A 20533-nucleotide genomic window follows, 5' to 3' on the forward strand; every position below is an offset into this window, starting at 1 on the left:
GAATCTGGCCACAGCAAAGGTGACAAGCCTCCCTTAAACACAGCAATGTGAGATGCTTAATTTCTCTCCTTGTTCCCTCTTCCCCTAAATCAAGCAAAGGAAAAATGGTCAAAGAAGCTGGGAACTGGGGGAAAAAATTGACCTACTTTAAAAGCTGGTGAAATCCAAAAGGAGTGGCCTTCCAAAGTATATATTGCCTCTGAGGAATTCAAGCACAGACCTCAGTGGATGGAGTGCCCGATTCTGCCTCTGGCTTTTTGGGGTTGGGAGGCTGGTCAGTTAGGTGGGAATGCAAAGTCAAGAATCATGAATTCGAAGCGTGTGCAGCCCATCCCACACCCCTTGCAAATAAGCAGTCACCAAATGCAATGGTATAGTGGTACATTTTAAAGTTCAGGGCTCTTCACAAGAACCCTCCTAAGAACATAACAAGGAAAATGTATATTTGACCAATATAGCCTTTTTTTTAAAAAAAATTGACTGCTTATTTTAAAGATTTGTTGCATAGTACATATTATGGAATGTAGTAACAAAAGCAATAGAACTACAGTGGTACCTCAGGTTAAGTACTTAATTCGTTCCGGAGGTCTGTACTTAACCTGAAACTGTTCTTAACCTGAAGCACCACTTTAGCTAATGGGGGCCTCCTGCTGCCGCCGTGCCGCCGGAGAACGATTTCTGTTCTCATCTTGAAGCAAAGTTCTTAACCTGAAGCACTATTTCTGGGTTAACGGGGTCTGTAACCTGAAGCGTATGTAACCTGAAGCGTATGTAACCCGAGGTACCACTGTATAACAGTGCACATCAATTGCTCAAAGGAAGTATGACAGCCAGTGTGGTGTAGTGGTTAGAGTATTGGGCTAGGATCTGTCAGACCAGAGTTCAAATCCCCACTTGACCATTAAGCTCATTGGGAGACCTTGGACCAGTCACTGCCTCTCAGCCCAACCCACCTCACAGGGTTGTTGTGAGGATTAAATGAGATGGAGGAGAACTAGCTCAGTTGTTTAGAGCGTGGTGCTGATAATGCCAAGGTTGTGGGTTCTATCCCCACATGGGCCACCTGCATATTCCTGCACTGGAGGTGTCATAATTTCTTCAAACCTTCCCCAAGCTGGTGCCCTCCAGGTGCTGACTGCGGCTGATGGGAGTTGTAGTTCAGAGCACCTACACAGTTGAGTTGCATTCCCTAGACGGAGAACTTTGAGTGACACAACGCGAAGTGAAGCTTTGCTTTTCAGGCTGGTTTGACTGAAAAGAGAAGGGATGGGGGAGGGAGACGCACACACGGAGTTGATCTTGGAGCAAACATTTAGAGCACCTTTTTAATTAAAGGGGTGTAAGCAAAGTGGGGGTGGGTGGAGGAGAGAGGGAGAAAGATCAACAAAGACTTTTAACTTGTTAAAACAAAGTTTCCTTGGTTTCAGCAGGGGAGGAAGGAAGGGAGGAAGGAAACAAGAATAAACAGCTTCAAGAATTTTAATAGTGATAATTAAGTATAGTAACGATGAATTGTTTGGAGGCTTAGTGTAACCTTATCCGCGGCGCTCCCAAGTTCCTACTTGTTTGATTTGATCCACTCAACCTTGGGTTATTTTTGAGGGCAGTTTCGGTGTTTCAGGAAAGGGAAGGGGAGCAGTGAATGGCGCTTGGATCTGCAAGGACATGAAACAAAGGGAAATGGGGCTAGTGTGAAGTTCGGTGAGGGGCCACCATATCTCAAGAGGCCTGGCAAGCAGAAGATCCCACAGGTTCAACCATAGCCAGATTTCTTTTTTTAGTTGATGAAAAAGTTGATGGTAGGGAGGGTCACCAACATGAGTGTCTCTTAGACAAATTCATGGAGAATATAAGAACATAAGAAGAGGCCTCCTGGATCAGGCCAATGGTCCATCTAGCACAGCATCCTTTTCCCACAGGGGCCAAACACAGCGCATAGTTAACCTATGGAACTCTCTTCCACAGGAGGCTGTGATGGCAAACCAGCTTGAATGGCTTGAAAAGGGGATTGGGCATATTCATGGAGGGGAAGGCTATCAGTAGCTATGATGGCAATTTTCTGCCTTTACATCAATGCTTCTGAATGCTGGCAGGAGTGGCAACTTGAATAAACTATGGGGCGGTGCCATTGGTAAGCCCTGCCCCGCATAATCGATCACAAGATGGGGCACACTCCCCCCAATTTGAATGGTGATGCCCATCAACCGGAGTGAAGGCAGCCCCCTCAAATATTTTAGGGGGAGGGCTGACGGGACCTCAGTGCCTAGGAGTTGGCTCCTATGGTTGCTGGAAACAACAGGAGGGGTTCTTGTGCTCAGGTCTTGTTTGTGCATTTCCCATTAGGGCTTCTGGCTAAGCAGGCTCTCTGTACTTCTCCATCATCTCAGTTCAAGGGCAAAGGAATGGGTTGTGGAGCTGTGCTGCTGAGGGGCGTGGCCTGGGAGAGGGGGTGTGGCCTAGGGAGAGCTCTGAGGACCAATGGGAGAGGCCTGCGGGGCTTCATGTGCCCCTAAGTTTCCCAATTCCTGCCATATCCCGTTCCAGTGTGCTTAACCAGTCTGCCTTTCGCCTGTGTTACCTTCTGGGAGAATTGAGCCAGCTTCCTTGATCCAGCAAGCCATCCTATTGAGTGCTCCCAAGAACAACCCCCTAACTCCATGCTTCCCAGTTGCTGTTGCCATTTTCCACTTGTCCCTTAACCCCTCTGTCACCCTTCCTGCTTGGGGACTGATTTCTCTGGAGCAAATAGGTCATCCGTCTCCACCTTCCAGCTCTGGCCTGCACAAGGAACCATCTCCATTTTTGCTCCCGGTGGGTTGTGTAACCAATAGTGGGATTTGCTTGCTTGTGTGGCTTCACAAAGAGGGCAACATGTACATTGACCCCTAGAAAGGTCATGGCAGGACTTTAAAGAGCGATAAGGATTTCGTTTTTAAATGAAAGCTTTTTTGTGTGCCAACGTATTTTGTGTTTTGAGTGAGCAGCAACTTGGGTTTCAGAGTATTTGCAAATAAGATGCCTGTCTTCTAGGAAATAACCCTTGTCTTTTCTCTTACTTTTGCTTCTAGATCTTTCAGATTCCACCTTGTCGTACACTGAAACAGAGGCTACAAACTCGCCCAATGTCACCCCTGGAGAATTTTCAGGTTAGCAGATTTTTCAGTATGTTGAAATCAAGGGACTCTTTGGGGCAACTTTGTCAGACTCAGTGTTAGAAACTGACTCTCTCTTGGGAAATATAATCCAGGAAGTTGAAATGCTCATTTGAATATGGGAAACGAAGGGGTGATGGCCGTGCATATCAAAGGGACCTTTCCCAGGGCTTCATAGCCTCAGAATTTTATCCAAGATATTTGGTAATGGTTTTGCTTGCCATGGAATAGAAAGAGAAAATTAAGGCGTAGTGTGGTACACACCTAAAAGTAGTGTAGGAGGCTCCATGAATTACAATTATGGGGGGGGGGGGCTCAGGATCTCTTAATATGGGTTTGAACCCCATCACTAAACCTCTGGCCCCAGGGCTCCCTATGGGATGTTGTGGCACTTAAAATGGTTTAAAAGTAGTTTACTCTTGCAGTGTAGGCCAGTGTCCGTGAACCTGTGGCCCTCCAGATGTTGCTGGACCATTTGCATTATTTCTGACCATTCCTATAGAATCACAGAATTGTAGAGTTGGAAGGGATCCCAAGGTTCATCTAGTCTGACCCTCTGCAGTGCAGAAATCTCAATTAGATCATACATGGCAGGTGGTCGTCCAGCCCCTGCTTAAAAACCACCAAGGAGGTCTTCCTCCTGCCACTGCCTTCCGAGAGAGCCTGTTCCACTGTCACACAGTTCTTAGTATCAGAAAGTTTTTCCTGATGTTTAGAGAATCTCCTTTATTGTAACTTGAAGACATTGGTTAGGGTCCTAGCCTTCGGAGCAGGAGAAAATTCTCCATGTGACAGCCCTTTAGATACAGTGGTGCCCCGCAAGACGAATGCCTCGCAAGACGGAAAACCCGCTAGACGAAAGGGTTTTCCGTTTTGGAGGTGCTTCGCAGGACGAATTTGCTATGGGCTTGCTTCGCAAGACGAAGCTAATAGCCTTTTAGCAGCTAATCCGCTAATTTCTTAAGCCTTTAATAGCCGCTAAACCGCTAATAGCGCTAATCCGCTAATGGGCTTGCTTCGCAAGACAAAAAAACCGCTAGACGAAGAGACTCACGGAACGGATTCTTTTCGTCTTGCGAGGCACCACTGTATTTGAAGACTTCTATCATTATCTCCCTCAGTCTACTCATTTTCAGGCTAAACATGCCCAACTCCCTCAATGGTTCCTCATAAGGCTTAGTTTCCAGACCCTTGATCATCTTGGTCACCCACCTCTGCACACGTTCCAGATTGTCCATATCCTTTTAAAATTGTAATGCCCAGAACTGGACTCTGTACTCCAAGCGAAGTCTGACCAAGGCAGACCAGAGCCAGGACTACGACTTTCCTTGATCTGGACACTATGCATCTGTTGATGCAACCCAGAATAGCATTGGCTTTTCCCGCTGCTGCATCACACTGCTGACTCATGTTAAGCTTGGGGTCCACTAAGACCCCTAGATTCTTTTCATAAGTACTATTGGCAATCCAGGTGTCCCCCATCTTATATTTGTGCAGCTGGTTCTAATAACACCTGGAAGGCCACAGAGCTCTTAATATGGGTATTTACTGGGGCTGGGGCAGTTAATCTAGAGTTGAGAATCCTTTATCTACCCAGTTTTGTTTCATAATCAGTGCATGCCCTCTAAGTATCTCTGCAAATGGAGCTTTGTGTGTATGTTTCCATTTATCTGATTATCTGTTTCTTCAAAAAAAATTGTCATAAATATTGGGAACTAACCTTGGCTCGAATTTTAAAGTGGAAATGATCTAGTTTTCCATGGAGCACGATGGAGTTCTGTGTTTCTGTAACAAAAAAAATGTCCCTGCCATGTGAATTGCTGTTGTATTTTCCTAATTTGGTGTCAGTTGGAAGTTTCTCTTGCACCATATTGCTGGCTTGGGGGAAAAGAAGAAAGAGAACGTGCGGTCGCTGGGACAGTCTGTCTGCTCCATCGGGCAACCGGTTGTTCCCATTCCAAATGATCTCTCCTGTTTTGCAGGACTTGATTTGCCCAAGGGAAACTTGGATAATCAAGTTCTCATACTCCTCTTGCTATTTGTTGTGGAACTCCAAGTTTCACGTTTTAATTAGTCCTGGCTACTGCTTTTGAAAATGTGCTTCATACATTGCCCACTCTTTCAATTTCCCATAGTTTTTTGAGCCAGCAGCAAGCCATAAACAAGTTTGCTGAGACCAGGAAGTAGAGTATTTCTTGGTTGCCTTCCTAATGTGGTAGGTGGGAGTTTGCCTTCTTCCAGCCCGATGCCCAGCAGATGTTTTAGGCTACAACTCCTTGTATCCCTGACAGTTGTCTGTGCTGGGTGGGACTCGTGGCAGCTGCAGACCAAAGTATATGGAGGGCACCAAGCTGAGGGAGCATGATTTAGAGACCTGTTTCGAAAGAAGCAAAGGAAAATAGGATGGCCATGGTGGCATGGTTGTAATCAGACCAGATTGACAATAGTGGGCTTTTTGGAAGACTCCCATCATTTTCTTCTGAAGATTTGTTTATTCAGAAATGCGCACATCCTGCTTTCTCTCAAGGCAGGCAGAAAAAAGATGATAATCACATCCGAGTAGTTGACAAATGGCAGTCCTTATGGCCAGGTTTTACTCACTGGCCTCGGACCTTCTCCTGGCTACTGTGGCTTGTTGTTGTTGAATACCCAACTGGTTTAATTTTGGTTTGGTTTGATTTAATGTTTGTGTTCTGCTTTTCCAACAACAAGTGTTGAGCTTGCAACAACCACGGTGGCATTAAAAGAGCAACAAGCAGGGCAATCACTATGATATTAAACACAGTAGCATGTAAGTAAAGCAAACGACAGCGTCAAATTGGTCAAAGCAATTAACACAATTCAATGAATCCCATAGCTGGGGTTGAAAATTTTGACTTCTTCTCCATCTTCCTTTTGAAACATGCAAGGAACCTTGACCTGGGACAGTAGTGACTTGAAGATGCTTTGCAGAGTTGGGCATGAAGGTGGCAAATGTCCTCTCCTCAAATGCTGCTGGTGTTGTTGTGCTGTTTCAGCTGTGTCCCCTCAGAGCTGTGGTTGAGTAACTGACATCTTGTTACTCTTGAAGCAGATTTGGCTAGACTTGAGACTTCCAATTGCCACTTTGTAACCTGCTAGATCAAGGGACACGTGTGGCGCTGTGGGTTAAACCACAGAGCCTAGGACTTGCCGATCAGAAGGTCGGCGGTTTGAATCCCCACAATGGGGTGAGCTCCCGTTGCTTGGTCCCTGCTCCTGCCAACCTAGCAGTTCAAAAGCACATCAAAGTCCAAGTAGATAAATAGGTACCGCTCCGGCGGGAAGGTAAACGGCGTTTCTGTGCGCTTCTCTGGTTCGCCAGAAGCGGCTTAGTCATGCTGGCCACATGACCCGGAAGCTGTACGCCGGCTCCCTTGGCCAGTAAAGCGAGATGAGCGCCGCAACCCCAGAGTTGGCCACGCCTGGACCTAATGGTCAGACATCCCTTTACCTTTACCCTATTAGATCAGCAGCTCCCAAACTTTTTGGGGCCACCACCCCCTTGGTTCCCTGCTCTACCCTATAAAAAAAGCTTTCAGAATACAAGTGGTTTGCACAATTCACTAAGGAAGATAACAACACAATGAAATGCAAAGCAGTAACAAATAATTGCACATTTATTTGAAGTCCAATTAACTATTTAGTATGCTTAACTAGGCCAGCAAAATTAATAACTTGATCCAATGCTATTTCAAAGTCTGATGGTCATTTGTACATCCAGAGCCCCCCTGCCACCTCCTTGCCTCATAGTGCCCTGCTAGGTAATCCCTGCCTCTGGGGGGGGGGGGGTGCCACCCAATTTGGGAATCACTATGTTAGAGCAAAAGGTCTCAGCCCTCCATGCTGTGGGGTGGAGCTGTCTTCCTGACCACCAGTGTCACCATTACTTACCTGGGCTAGGCAGGGTGGCACTGAGACACCGCAGTACTGACCTCCTTGGCACCATCTAGGTCAGGAGCCGCATTGCCAGCATCAGGAAAGTGCCTCTGCCCTACCACACCCACCTTGCTGCTGGCCTATTCTGGACACGGAAAAAACCTGAAGATGGAACCGACTAAGGTTTCACTTGCGCGGTTCCCTCATGATTCAGCAGTATAGGATACGACAGCCATCTTCAAATACCCTAAAGGACTGTCATGTAGAAGATGGAGCAAGCTTGTTTTCTGCTGCTACAGAGGGATTCAAATGACCACAAAGGAGATTCTGAATAAACCTTGGAGGAACTTTCTGAGGGTAAGAGCTGTTTGACAGTGGAACGGATTCCGTGAGAAAATGGTGGACGCTCCTCCATTGGAAGTTTTAAAGTAGAGGTTGAATAGTCATCTGCTAGGGATTCTTTAGCTGCGCTTCCTGCACTGCAGGGGGTTGGACTAGATGACCCTTGGGTCCTTTCCTATTCTATGATTCTGTCAGGAAACAACCCAGGAAATCCAGGGTTTTCCTCTGCTCTCTTTGTCCTCTTGGTGCTAAATCCGAGAGTGGGGAGGAAGTGTTGGGAGAGCATGGACGAATTTGATTCTGACATGCAGGAATTTGAGATATTTCTCCAGCCCCACAACCCAGGAAGGAGAGCTGGCATTTGGATCGGGGCTTGGCCTATATTGGCTTGTGACTCAGATGTGGAACTTCAGTAAATATAGCTTCTGACCACCGGGCCAAAGGCTCACATATGAATTTTCAGCATGAAAACTTCGGAGCTTTCAGTTCTAAAATAATGTCTTGGAATGATCCATTTCCACATACAGCCCCCTCTTTAAATAAACCGCAGATGAAAACACACAATAGCTGTGAGCTTCCAGGGGGAAGGTGGCGGATTAGATTCTGTGGTATCTGAGCCCTGCGTTGTTGACGGGAGAAGAAAGCGGGTTTAAACTTTTCTTTGGGAACAAAATAACGATCACTTTGTGACCAAGATTGTAGTGTAACTGGATATTCCCATCTCCTACCGTGGAATTTCAAGTGGCGCAACTCTTCATAAGAGTGTAATGTGGGCTATTTATCTTTTCCCCAGTGGGGAGGATTACATATATATAGGATAAGAGACAAGCTGAAGTTAACCCTGAGCATGCCATACTTGAGCAACGTCAGTGGAGTTCAGTCTCTGGCAGGAGTGACTGGCCTGGTGTGGCCCCATGTATGCCCCTTTAAGAACTTGGGATACAAGCCCTGTGGGATAAGGCTAGTGGCCCATCTAGTCCAGCATCCTGTTCTCACAGTGGCTGACCAGAAGCCCGAAAAGGAAGCCCACAGGCAGAATCTGAGCCCAAGACCCCCCTCCCCTCCTGTGTTTTCCAGCAACTGGTATTCATAAACATTTCTGCCTCTGACTGTTGGAGGCAGAGCAATAGCCATCATGGCTAGTAGCCCCAATGATAGCCCCTTAGGCATTCATGAAGCAAGGAAAAAGGCATCATGAAATCCAATGAATTTATTTATTTAGTTGGAGCGTCTCCACCCCCATCGTACTGCCCGGACACTGAGGTCTAGTGCCGAGGGCCTTCTGGTGGTTCCCTCACTGCGAGAAGCCAAGTTACAGGGAACCAGGCAGAGGGCCTTCTCGGTAGTGGCACCCGCCCTGTGGAACGCCCTCCCACCAGATGTCAAAGAGAAGAACAACTACCAGACTTTTAGAAGACATCTGAAGGCAGCCCTGTTTAGGGAAGCTTTTAATGTTTAACAGACTACTGTATTTTAATACTTTGTTGGAAGCCGCCCAGAGTGGCTGGGGAAACCCAGCCAGATGAGCGGGGTATAAATAATAAATTATTGTTATTATTAGTTGTTGGTTGCATTTATAATTCCACCTTTTCTCCCAGGAGCTCCCCTCCCTCCTCATTTAATCCCTGCAACAACCCAACGAGGTAGATTAGGTTGAGAGGCAGTGACCTTGGGGGTCACTGGCATGGTGGGGATTTGAACCCCGATCCTCTGTGTCCTAGTCTTGACACTCCCAACTACTGGCTTTCAGGCGGGGCAGGTGCTAGCAGGTCCTCCATCCAAGCACTGGTTTGAGTTCAGCAAGGTCACGTGCATCCAAACCAGATTGAGGGAGAGAGGAACCTTTTCCAGCCTGAGAGATGCATTCTCTTCTGGGCATACTCCAGGCGTGGAGAAATCACATGCCAGTGGGTGGGGGGAGTGGCAAAGTGGGTGGGGCTATGGATGTAAATTTTCTCCTGCAGGACACATTCAAGCCCGGGAAAAAGTAATCAAGGATGGTGTCATACAAGGCTGGGGAGGGTGTGTGGCCCCCAAAGAGTTCTGAGGGCCAGATGGAATGGCATTGAGGGCCACATTCAGACCCCGGGCCCGAGGTTCCATTCCAAAGAACATGCCCTATTATTTAGATTTCAGGCCTCTACTGCAGCCTTTCTCAATCTGTGGGTCCCCAGATGTTGAACTACAACTCCCATCACCCCTAGCTAGCAAGGCCAGAGCTCAGGGATGATGGGAGTTGTAGTCCAACAACAACTGGGGACCCACTGGTTAAGAACCACTGCTCTATTGGTTCAGGCAGCTCACAGCAATAGCACGAATATGAAAATGATTGAAACAGGAACTGTACAAAACCAGAGCACAGCGCTGCAGCAGAATGACCACCAACCCAGTTGCTGGAAACCACAGGAGGGGATAGGACTCTTATTCTTAGATGCTGCCTGAAGGTTCCCCACAGGCATCTGATTGGCTACTGGGAGATCAGGATGCTGGACTAGATGGGCTGTTGGTGTGATCCAGCAGGGCTTTTCTTGTGTTAATCCATGTGCAGCAGGCCCCCTCCTGTCGACCCCTTCCGAAAGCCTGCTCAGATAAATAAATACAGTCGTACCTCTGCTTATGTATCCCTTTGGATATGTAAACTTCGGGTTGCGAACGTGGCAAACCTGGAAGTGTATACTTCTGGGTTTCGCCGTGCGCGCATGCGCAGAAGGGCACCTCCGGTTACGAACTTTTTAGGATACGGCCGGGCCTCCAAAACAGATCCTGTCTGTAACCAGAGGTACCACTGTATGTCTTTAACTAGTGTTGAAGGTTGAATAACAGCTGTGCCAGCCTCATAAGAGGGAGAGAGCTCATTTCATAGATGTTCCAATGGATGGGATGCTTTTAAAGTACTTCTCTTTCCTCTTGGTTTTAATGTATCTCTGTGGGGTTTATTGTCCGTTGATGTTTGGTTGTAATGTGAGTCGCTTTGGGTGGCAAAGCAGAACTGACAAATTTAATAAATAAGTTAAATCAATCAATCATGTAAAAGCCCCTGTCTCAAAAGGAGAAGTCCCCTAATGATGACACAATATGAAAGGGCCTTTATGAGAGGAGGAAGGAGGCCTCTTTGTTACAAGCGGTTGCATCTCTGCCCTATGCTTATTTAAAGGGTGTATATTTCCCTCCTTGGGAATCCCCTTCATTTCATGTTATTTGGCCTTTCTATCTCTGCATACCCTTTTAAAAAGGTAAAGGTACCCCTGTCCGTACGGGCCAGTCTTGACAGACTCTAGGGTTGTGCGCCCATCTCACTCAAGAGGCCGAGGGCCAGCGCTGTCTGGAGACACTTCCGGGTCACGTGGCCAGCGTGACAAAGCTGTATCTGGCGAGCCAGCGCAGCACACGGAATGCCGTTTACCTACCCGCTGGTAAGCGGTCCCTATTTATCTACTTGCACCCGAGAGTGCTTTCGAACTGCTAGGTTGGCAGGCGCTGGGACCGAGCAACGGGAGCGCACCCCGCCACGGGGATTCGAACCGCCGACCTTTCAATCGGCAAGCCCTAGGCGCTGAGGCTTTTACCCACAGCGCCACCTGAGTCCCATGCATACCCTTTTACAATCAGGCTAAAAAGTCTTCTTGACAAGGTAACGTGTCCGTTGCCAAAAAGTAGTACTTAGAAGCAAAAAAAAAAAAAAAAAAAAGGCATGGTGGTGGGGGAAGAGGGAAGAGTAAGCAAAGAAAGTAGCTGGGGATACTTCGTTCAGATGTTTTTATATTAAACATTTTTCCCTCTATGGACCTATTTTGCCGATGGGAAATAAAAGGGCATTTCTTTTCCAGTACGCTTCCAAAAAAAGTAAAAATTCTTTGCCCCTTGTGGGCGCTTTCCCCATATGGCCCGAACGATTCCATAAACCTTTTTGGATGAAAATCGCAGAGCGACAGCATGACTGAGCAATTTTGTTGCTTTATAAAAAATAATAATAAAGGAGGGGGAGAATCTCCTTCCCCTTCCCTCCAAGAATACATTCCTTCCCTTTGTTTTCACAAAACGTTTAACCCTCTTTGGAGCTTCGGGGCAAAAGTGACTTCTCAGGCCTCCAAAGTCTTTTCTCTCTGATGAGAAAAAAATTCAACCAAGGCAGGGGGGGAAAGTGTCAATTTCCAAGAGGGTTGCTGTTTTTATTCTTGCGGTTCAAAACAAAAACAAAAATCTGTTATTGTGGTGTAAGCTTTCCCAGAATCCTGAAAAGTGTGGAGCCAGAAGAATATAAGATGTTCCTGATGGACCAGGCCAGTGGCCCATCTAGTTCAGCATCCATGTTCTCACAGTGGCCAACCAAATACCTGTAGGAAACCTGCAATCAGGACCCAAGCACTAGAGCGCTCTCCCCTCCTGCGGTTCCAGCAACTGGTATTCGGAAGCATTGTTGCCTCTGATTGTGGAGGCAGAGCATAGCCATCACGGCAAGTAGTCAATAGTCCACCTCTCCTCCATGATCAGACGATGTTTGCACACTTCTCAAGCAAGAACAACAAAAAATTGTCTGGGCCACAGGTGGGCTTACCTGTGGCCTTCAAGATGTTGGAGGACGGCAGCTCCCATCAACCCAGAGCATTGGCCATGCTGTGTGGGATTGATGATGATAATAATGTTGTTATTGTTTAGTCGTTTAGTCGTGTCCGACTCTTCGTGACCCCATGGACCAGAGCACGCCAGGCACTCCTGTCTTCCACTGCTTCTCGCAGTTTGGTCAAACTCATGCTGGTAGCTTCGAGAACACTATCCAACCATCTCGTCCTCTGTCGTCCCATTCTCCTTGTGCCCTCCATCTTTCCCAACAACAGGGTCTTTTCCAGGGAGTCTTCTCTTCTCATCAGGTGGCCAAAATATTGGAGCCTCAGCTTCACGATCTGTCCTTCCAGTGAGCATTCAGGCCTGATTTCCTTAAGAATGGATAGGTTTGATCTTCTTGCAGTCCATGGGACTCTCAAAATGATGATGATGATGATAATGATAATGATAATAATAATAATAACTACAACAATAATTTATTATTTATACCCCGCCCACCTGGCTGAGTTTCCCCAGCCACTCTGGGCGGCTCCCAACCGAGTGTTAAAAACAAAACAGCATTAAATATTAAAAACTTCCCTAAACAGGGCTGCCTTCAGATGTCTTTTAAAGATAAGATAGCTGCTTACTTCCTTCACATCTGAAGGGAGGGCGTTCCACAGGGCGGGCGCCACTACTGAGAAGGCCCTCTGTCTGGTTCCCCGTAACCTCACTTCTCGCAGTGAGGGAACAGCCAGAAGGCCCTCGGCGCTGGATCTCAGTGTCCAGAGCTGCCGTCCCATCAACAATGAAGAGCTGGTCTAGAGCAAAAAGCAAAATGTGACTTGCCCTAGAATAGCCTTCTCTTGGCTGTGTGTCCTCCAGGCACCAGGTTGGGGAAGGTAGACCTAGGAGGTAGAGCCGCTATTGGACCCTCTCTTAGTTGTTGTTCTTGTGCTCCAAGCTCCACTGATGAGGCAGGGGGCTTTGAAACGTACCCTAAGAACATTACAAGAGCCCTGCTGGATCAGGCCCATCCGGAGGGCACCAGATTTGGGGGCTGGGGGGAGTGCATTGGTGAATTGGACCAGCAGGGGAGGGGTTGCCACCACCCACAATAGTGGAACATGCTTTTGCTTATGAAGTGGACCAATCTCCTATCAGAGAGGTGGTTTATAAAAGTGGTCAGTTGGGAAGATGAATTTGCCTGGAACCACATTGGTTTGCTTTTTGGGGTGGGGGAGAATGATGGTGTAGTCTGTTTCTACACTGATTTTTTGTCTGAAGGCTCTCCAAGCAGTAAGGGCTGCAGCTCATGGCTCCAGCATCTGTTTTGCATGCAGAAGGACCTCTGCCACCTTCAGGTAGATTTGGGAATTACCCCTTGTCTGAAACTCGACAGAGCTGATAACCAATGGGCTCAGCTGATTCAGGATAGCGCAGCTTCCGCTGACCCCGCAATCCCAAAGCCAGTGAACTGTATCTTAAAACCTCAGCATAAGCCAATCAGCAGTCAAATCCACGCTAGCTGGCAAGATCACCGCACAGGAGGGCTAGGAGAGGCCCTTTGCCAAGATAGTGTGTTAAAAGGTGCTTCATTAATCATGGATCCCACGTCCTTGAGGACTAGAAGCCTGAGCAGACTATAAAAAACACACTCAAGAAACCCTAATAGAATAAAAGGTGCCCTCCCAGGCCAACTCCCTACCCCATGCTTTTAGGCAAGTAAAGGCACAGAGCAGGGCTGGGGAACGTTCCTTTCTGGCCAGCCTTCCAAGGGCCACATGCAAGCTAGTAGTGAGTGGAGCCAGAGGCTAAAGTGCTTGGAACAGACGATAGAACCAGAGACTTCCAATCTCAGGGTTGTGGGTTCAAGCCCCATGTTGGGTGAAAGAGTCCTGCATCAAAAGGGGTTGAACTTGATGAGCTTTGAGGTTCCTTCCAATTCTACAACTCTGTATTTCTGTTATTCTACTTCTGTGATTATACACACCGTCACACCACTCTTCTCCATCCGGACAACCAAGAGGCAATATGGGAGCTGAAGGATGTACAGTGGTACCTCGGGTTAAGTACTTAATTCGTTCTGGAGGTCTGTTCTTAACCTGAAACTGTTCTTAACCTGAAGCACCACTTTAGCTAATGAGGCCTCCTGTTGCTGCTGTGCCGCCGAAGCACAATTTCTGTTCTTATCTTGAAGCAAAGTTCTTAACCTGAAGCACAATTTCTGGGTTAGCGGAGTGTGTAACCTGAAGCGTATGTAACCCGAGGTACCACTGTATATCCTGCTAGGATAAAACACTCAGGGTGAAAAGTGGGGTCACAGTGAGGGGGTGTCATGACGAAAGTTCCAAGGGCCAGATAGAAATGCATGGGGGCCACATTCACTTCCTGAGGTCCCTCCACCCTTGTCCTAGGGGTATATACGCGTTTGCTGGTCCAAGTTTGTTTTCTTTTATCGTGCTTAAGAACCAGGTCAGTAATATAGGAGAAACTCTTGAGTTCTTCTGGAAACCTGTGGAGAGAAGTTATTTAGAGTTACAGTAACTCTCCCCCCCCCCATTCCGCCCCATCCCTCTGCCGCTTTGATGAGGGGGAGGCGTTTATAAGCCTTCCCTCCAAACTCTGTGACCAAGGTTTTTCCACGGAAATAACTTATTAAACGCACGGCTCTCATTGAAGCGATTGAAGTCTGCCCGCTTGGTATTCATCAAAGGTGCCTCCTCTTCCTGGAGGTGCCAAATCCAAACTCAGCAATTTGCTTTTTTGGAGAAAGCTCGGGTCTCAGGAGGGGGGGAGGGGGGCCCCTAGTTGGAGAGTCAGAGATGGCGGAAGAATACCTTTAAAAAAAAGGCAGAAAATCAAAACCCTCCCAAAACAAACTGAAGGGAGAGAACTTCAGAGAAACACCCATAATTTCAAAGAATTTCTGGCGGTTGAATCCTGCTGCCCTGGAACACTGGGCATTTGTGTCGATTCGGCTCTTGAGAATACAGCGTTGGCCGTTCCTGGTTCGGCTGCCGACAGCTTTGAACTTTTCAGGAACCTGGCCTGAGACTGTTCCGATTCTTTTCTCATCCCCCCTCCTCTCTAATTAGATGTAAAATCATAGAATTGGAAATCACAAGAGTTGGAAAAGGGCCCAAGGGTCATCTAGTCCAACCCCATTAATGCAGGAATTGCAACTAAGGAATCCTGAGAGAGTCCATTCCGCTGTTGGAACAGCTCTTGCCATCAGAAAGCTCTTCCTAAGGTTGAGTTGGAATCTCCTATCTTTCCATTTGAATTCGTTCTTTTGGGTCCTGCACTCTGGAGTAGCAGAAAACAAACTTGCTCCATACACCACATTGCAGCCCTTCAGAGAGAGAGAGGGAACACAAAGAAGCTGAAAGGTTTGCAGTGAGAAAATTTGCATTACCAAGCTAGAAATGTGGTATGCAAATCTATAAAATGTACAGAGCAACCTGCTATTTGCATTTTGCGGATTTATGGGGGTGGTCAGATTTGTTGTGATAAAAGAAAGGGAAAAATATATAGATGGAGCAACACAGCCTTCAGCCAGTCCCCGGGACACCAGCCCACCATCAACCCTGCGTTTCCATTTGCTGTATTCACACACACACACACACACACACACTTCGTTATTTCAGTTTTTAAAATAAAGAATCAGAGAATGGCTCATCTGAAAAAGGTATATATCTAAGGAGAGCATGAAAAGGAGGGGGGTCTGCTTAAACCTTTTCCAGATGAGGAAAAATTCCAGTTCTGAGGGTGGTGGTTTGATGGATAGAAATGTGTCAAACTGATGTTTAGCCTTTGTGTCAGGACAAAAGTACTTTGCATAGGAAGCCTTTCTTAGACTCCCTCCCAGCCCCCTTACAAATGTCTGGATCTGAATGGCCATAGCAGTCTCTTGTTTGGGAAACAAGCATTTTTGCGTGCCCATTGGTGATGCAAGGAAGATTTAAGTAGGACGTACAGTACCATGACGTCTTACACTTATTCCACTTGCGCAGTTGAAGGCTGCTTGAAATCCCACAACCAGCCAGTCCATGGAGATGGCTTTGCTCTCTCACCTCTTGCTGGGTGTGGGATGTTCCTGCAAAATTTTGCATGGATGTGGGCAGCCCAGTGCGATTTCGCAAGAGCATCCTGGGATTTCTGGAGCCGGTGTGCCAGTTCCGAAAGCCCCCAGATGTTTGCATGGGGTTTGGGTTACTAGGCCTTTGAGTATGCGTGTTTTTGTGTATATATAGAACCCTTGGAACCGAAACACACACACACCCCATGTAATATCTGATCGTACTGTGCCAAGATGCTGTACTGTGCATTGCTTTCCTGGATTTGATTCAGAGGAAGGAATGCAGCCATTGTGGAAGTTATGATGGAAGCTGCCTTAGACCAAGTCAGACTTGTGGGTTTGAATCCCATGTTGGGCAAAAAGGTTCCTGCGTTACAGGGTGGCTGGACTAGATGACTCTAAAATTCTACGATTCTTGTGCCCTCTTGGACTGCAGCTCCCAACATCCCTGCCCGTTGGCCATGCTGGCTGGTGCTGATGGGATTTGGAGGAATGTGATGCATTGGCTACCTCAATCGAGCTTACGGGGGCTGTTTGCCTTCTGTGACTTTCGCCATGCCTCCTGATGGGGCATAAACCTGTCAGGACTCCCTCTTGGCTGGGTTTGCCACTTGGGTGCTGTTACAAGCAAGCACTTTGAAGTCTGTGGCATTTTGGCACACCCTGGTATTAGAAGTGGTGGTCTGTGCCAAGCCAGGCCCAAGATCTGGAGGCAAATGGTTCATGCCTAATTTGCATCAAGGAGAAGACAGTTCGGGATGATGTCGGTACAGTGGCTGGCTGTAGTCTTTCCCGTGGCTCTTTGTTCTTAGCTGGTCTGGCAACCAATGGAATCCAGCCTCTGAAGGTTGGGCTTGTGTTCAGATCTTGAGCCTTATTCAGCCAAGAACCCTCTGTCCACCTGTCCTGGATCCACACTCCCCTTGGCATCTCTTATTTACCCATAGCTTACCCACATACGTAGAATGTAGATTTGCATTTTCATCGCGCTTCAGAGTTGCTTTTAATTATTACTTTTTAAATATATATATATGTATATATTTCTTCTTACAAAATTCTACACACATAAATGTTTTAAATTGTTGCTTTGAACTGCCTTTGCTGATAATATTATTGCTTTATTCTTTTTGTAAACCACTTTCATGTTTTCTTTCTTTAAACAATCAAACGGTGTATAAATTTTATGAAAAATAAATCAAAACCTTAAATATGGCACACATGCACTTGCCCCCCCGGCATCCTGTCAACTGGTCTGAGGACACATACATTGGGTTGCGTTGCACACTTGCCTCTCTGGCACACAGTTGAATGCAGCCTTCACCAACTTGGTAGCCTCTGGATGTTATGCACCTCAACTTTATTGACTCTCCAAGAGGAGAAAGCCAGAAGTGTGAGCCAGGCCACTGCTTGCACCCCTCTAACGCATCTCAGTTGAAAGCAAAGCTTTTGTTGCTGGGGGCAGTTTTGATTCCACTGATGAAAGGGATGTGTGACTCCCTCCATTGGCAAGCTTACCTTGGTGCACACCTGGGGCTCTTAAGTTAGGAGTAGAAATCTACATCTTTATGTAGGAAATGGCGGAAGCTGCAGATGAGCAAAAGGGAGGGTTGTGCCCAGAAAAGCATGGGTGGAAACTCCTGGTGTCAGGAACATAAGAAGCTGCCCTCTGCTTGGGTCCCATCTGCACTTTACCTCAGACCACTTGAAACAGTGATGGCTTCCCCCAAGGAATCCTGGGAACTGTAATTGGTTAGGGGTGCAGAGAGCTGTTAGCAGAGCCCCTCATCAAGCTATGATTCCCAGAGTGGTTTAGCGATCAATCCTCCTTCTGGGAATTTTAGCTCTGGGAGAGGACTAAGTCTCCTAACAAACCCTTAGCAAACTACAGCTCCTGGGATTCTTGGTGGAAGACACCATGGTTTAATGTGGTATAATACTGCTTTAAGTGTCTAGTGTGGACAGAGGCACCAGTCAGACCATGGATCCCTGTAGTTGCTGTTGTCAGTTTTGACCAGCAGCAGCTCTCCAGGGTTTTCAGTTCGTAGTCTTTCCTAGCCCTACCTGGAGATGCTGTGTGGGGTGGAATCTGGGACCTTTTGCATGCAAGGCAGATGCCCCACCACTGAGCCACGGACCTTCACCCTGTTGGTTAGAGTTTCATGCCCAAGAGAAGTCTGAAGATGCTTTCCAATGAGATTCTATGATAGCTGGTGGAAGAAGTTCAACCCCCTCCCAACCTCTCTCCATAGCAAAAAATAGGTTAAGACCAACCACTTCCTACAGGCTTTGCTTTCAAACTTGGACAGGCTGAGGAAGTGCATTCTGAAATCTGAAAAGTGTTTTATGAATCCACTGGGAATGCAAAGCGGGGGGAGGGGGAGGATAGCAGTCACTAGCCCCCTTTTCAATAGAAGAGGGCTCTGTATTCTGCTGACTGCCAAACATTTATGGGATTGGCCCAGCGCCGGCCAATTGGCCAGCTCCTGCAGGCTGTGTCCTTCCGCTTTCTTGCTTTTGGAAGTAATTTGTGTTTTCAAAATAATAAATAAAGTGAACCTTGTTTTACAGTGGGGAAATGCTGTTGGCTGTAGCTTGCCTTTCCGCCTCAGAGCAGGGTGTGTTTTCCCCTTTCGGTTTGCTTTTTTATTTAGCAAACGCCATTGTTGTGGAAAATGTTGGGGGCAATGGGCTCATTGTTTTCCAGGAATGGTTTCCAAGACTCGGATCTTCCTTATCCCCAGGTGGCAGCACATGCGATTTCTGGATCCCTATGCTACCATGCCCATGACATGGTTGGGGTGAGAGCTGCCCTTAGAGCTAGGAACCTAGAGAGCTGCCTTATATCGAGGCAGGCCATTGGTCCATCTAGCTGAATATAGTCCATGCTGACTGGAAGCAGACTTTCAGATGAAATGGATTCCAGCATACCAGAAGATGCTTGGTGCTGACCTGAGGACTTCTTCATACAAATCATCCAGCACAATATTGTCTACAGCAGAGGTAGCCAACATTGCGCCCTCCAGATATTGCTGGACTACAACTCCCATCAGCCTTAGCCAGCATGGTCAGGGATGATGGGAGTTGTAGTCCAATAAGAACTGGGGGGCACCCCATTAGCTGACCGGCATTGACTTTGGTGGGTTCAGGCAAGTAGTACTCCCAGCCCTGCCTGGAGGTTCCAAAAGGTTTATGCATGCAAAGGTATGGATGGCCCTTCCCTCAGAGTTGGATGGATGTCATTCTCAACAAAGGTCTCTTAGATAAGGCATGAGGAATGTTTGCCTACCTTATGCCTCTCTCCAGACTTTGAAGTCTCGGTTTCTTCCCTTCTTGCTCTTCTCCACTGGTGTCCCCTCGCCCCTTGTTTCCTGTTTGTGGACCACTGGTAGCCCACGGACAACAGTGAAAGCACTGTTAAGCTCCACTGTTGTTATGGGTATCGCGACACAAATGGCACTTGTCTGAAAACAGTCGCAGTATTTTCCTTGGAAACACTGATTAAGCATTCCCTGTTAAGACACCCTCAATTTTATGTCCCAGATAGGCTGTATAGAATAAGGTTACCAGACGTCCCCGTTTCCCGGGGACAGTCTCCAGATTTACCAATCAGTCCCCTGACAAAATCCTATCATTCCTATTAAAATTGAAAAGTGTCCCTGGATTCATTGAAAAAAATCTGGTAACCGTAGTATAGAATTGCGAAAATGAAAAGGAGAAATTGAAAAACACTCAGCTTTCTCCTGATTACAGTACTTGGGGTCTCGTCATCCTATTTGTACCTCGCCTGACACTGTTGCCCAGTCCACTTAGGGTCATGTGTCCTTTGCCAGTGAGTGCAGGGGTTCAGTGAAAGGAAACTGTGGATCAGGCTGGGAAGTGGACATCCAGCGAAGTTGGGAGTTTCAGAAAGGACTTCTTCCTGCAGCACATAGTTATAAACTACGCCATTCACTCCCAAAGGAGGCAGCGAGGGGGCCAGCAACTTGGATGACTTTCAAAGAAGATTAGACAAATTCATTGAGGAGAAGGTTATCGGTGGCTACTAGCCATGAAGACTATGCTGTGCTGCCAGTGCTTAAAATCAGGAATGCTTCTGAATACCAGCTGCTGGGAAGAGCAGGAGGCGAGACTTCTCTTGTACTCCGGTGCTGCTTGTAGGGTTCCCATAATGGGCATCTGGAAGGCCGCTACGAGAACAGGATGATGGACTAGATCCAGCAGGCACATCTCCTGTTCTTCAGTCTTGTGAGGGGTGCTGAGTAGTGGGAGTTATGGGTAGAGCGGAACCTGACAGTCCTACTGCCTTGGGGAGCCTCCAACTAGAGCTACGAAGAAATCGTCAAACTTCTGCTTGTGAGGTTTTAATGCAGGGGTCAGCAACCTGCAGCCCATCGGCCCACAGGGGTCGTTTAAATGGCCCATGAGCTGCCCCCAAGCCGAGCCGCCCACTCAGTGAGTCCCCACGCGCTGCGCTAAAGTGGTGCAGCGCGGAGCAGGGACTCTCTTCCACAGCGCCGGA

The 20533-nt window shown here is 47.4% G+C and overlaps 1 protein-coding gene and 1 long non-coding RNA gene across 2 annotated transcripts in view; one reads left to right on the plus strand and one right to left on the minus strand.

The window, feature by feature from the left end:
* The window catches only part of SMAD6 (SMAD family member 6), a 55868-nt gene that overhangs the window by 13127 nt on the left and 22208 nt on the right, over positions 1-20533 (plus strand). Inside the window, exon 3 of the mRNA XM_083412131.1 lies at positions 3069-3146. Coding sequence (XP_083268257.1) covers positions 3069-3146 — 78 coding nt within the window. The remainder of the gene's footprint in view (positions 1-3068; positions 3147-20533) is intronic.
* LOC310663907 lies at positions 14384-19690 on the minus strand. Its single transcript, XR_014504661.1, has 3 exons — positions 19301-19690; positions 14602-14773; positions 14384-14448 (listed from the first exon to the last, which is right to left on the minus strand). It is a non-coding gene; the product is annotated as an uncharacterized lncRNA (long non-coding RNA).

This window comes from Podarcis tiliguerta (assembly GCF_965153285.1).
Source record: "Podarcis tiliguerta genome assembly, chromosome: 14".
In the NCBI taxonomy this organism is placed as follows: domain Eukaryota; kingdom Metazoa; phylum Chordata; class Lepidosauria; order Squamata; family Lacertidae; genus Podarcis; species Podarcis tiliguerta.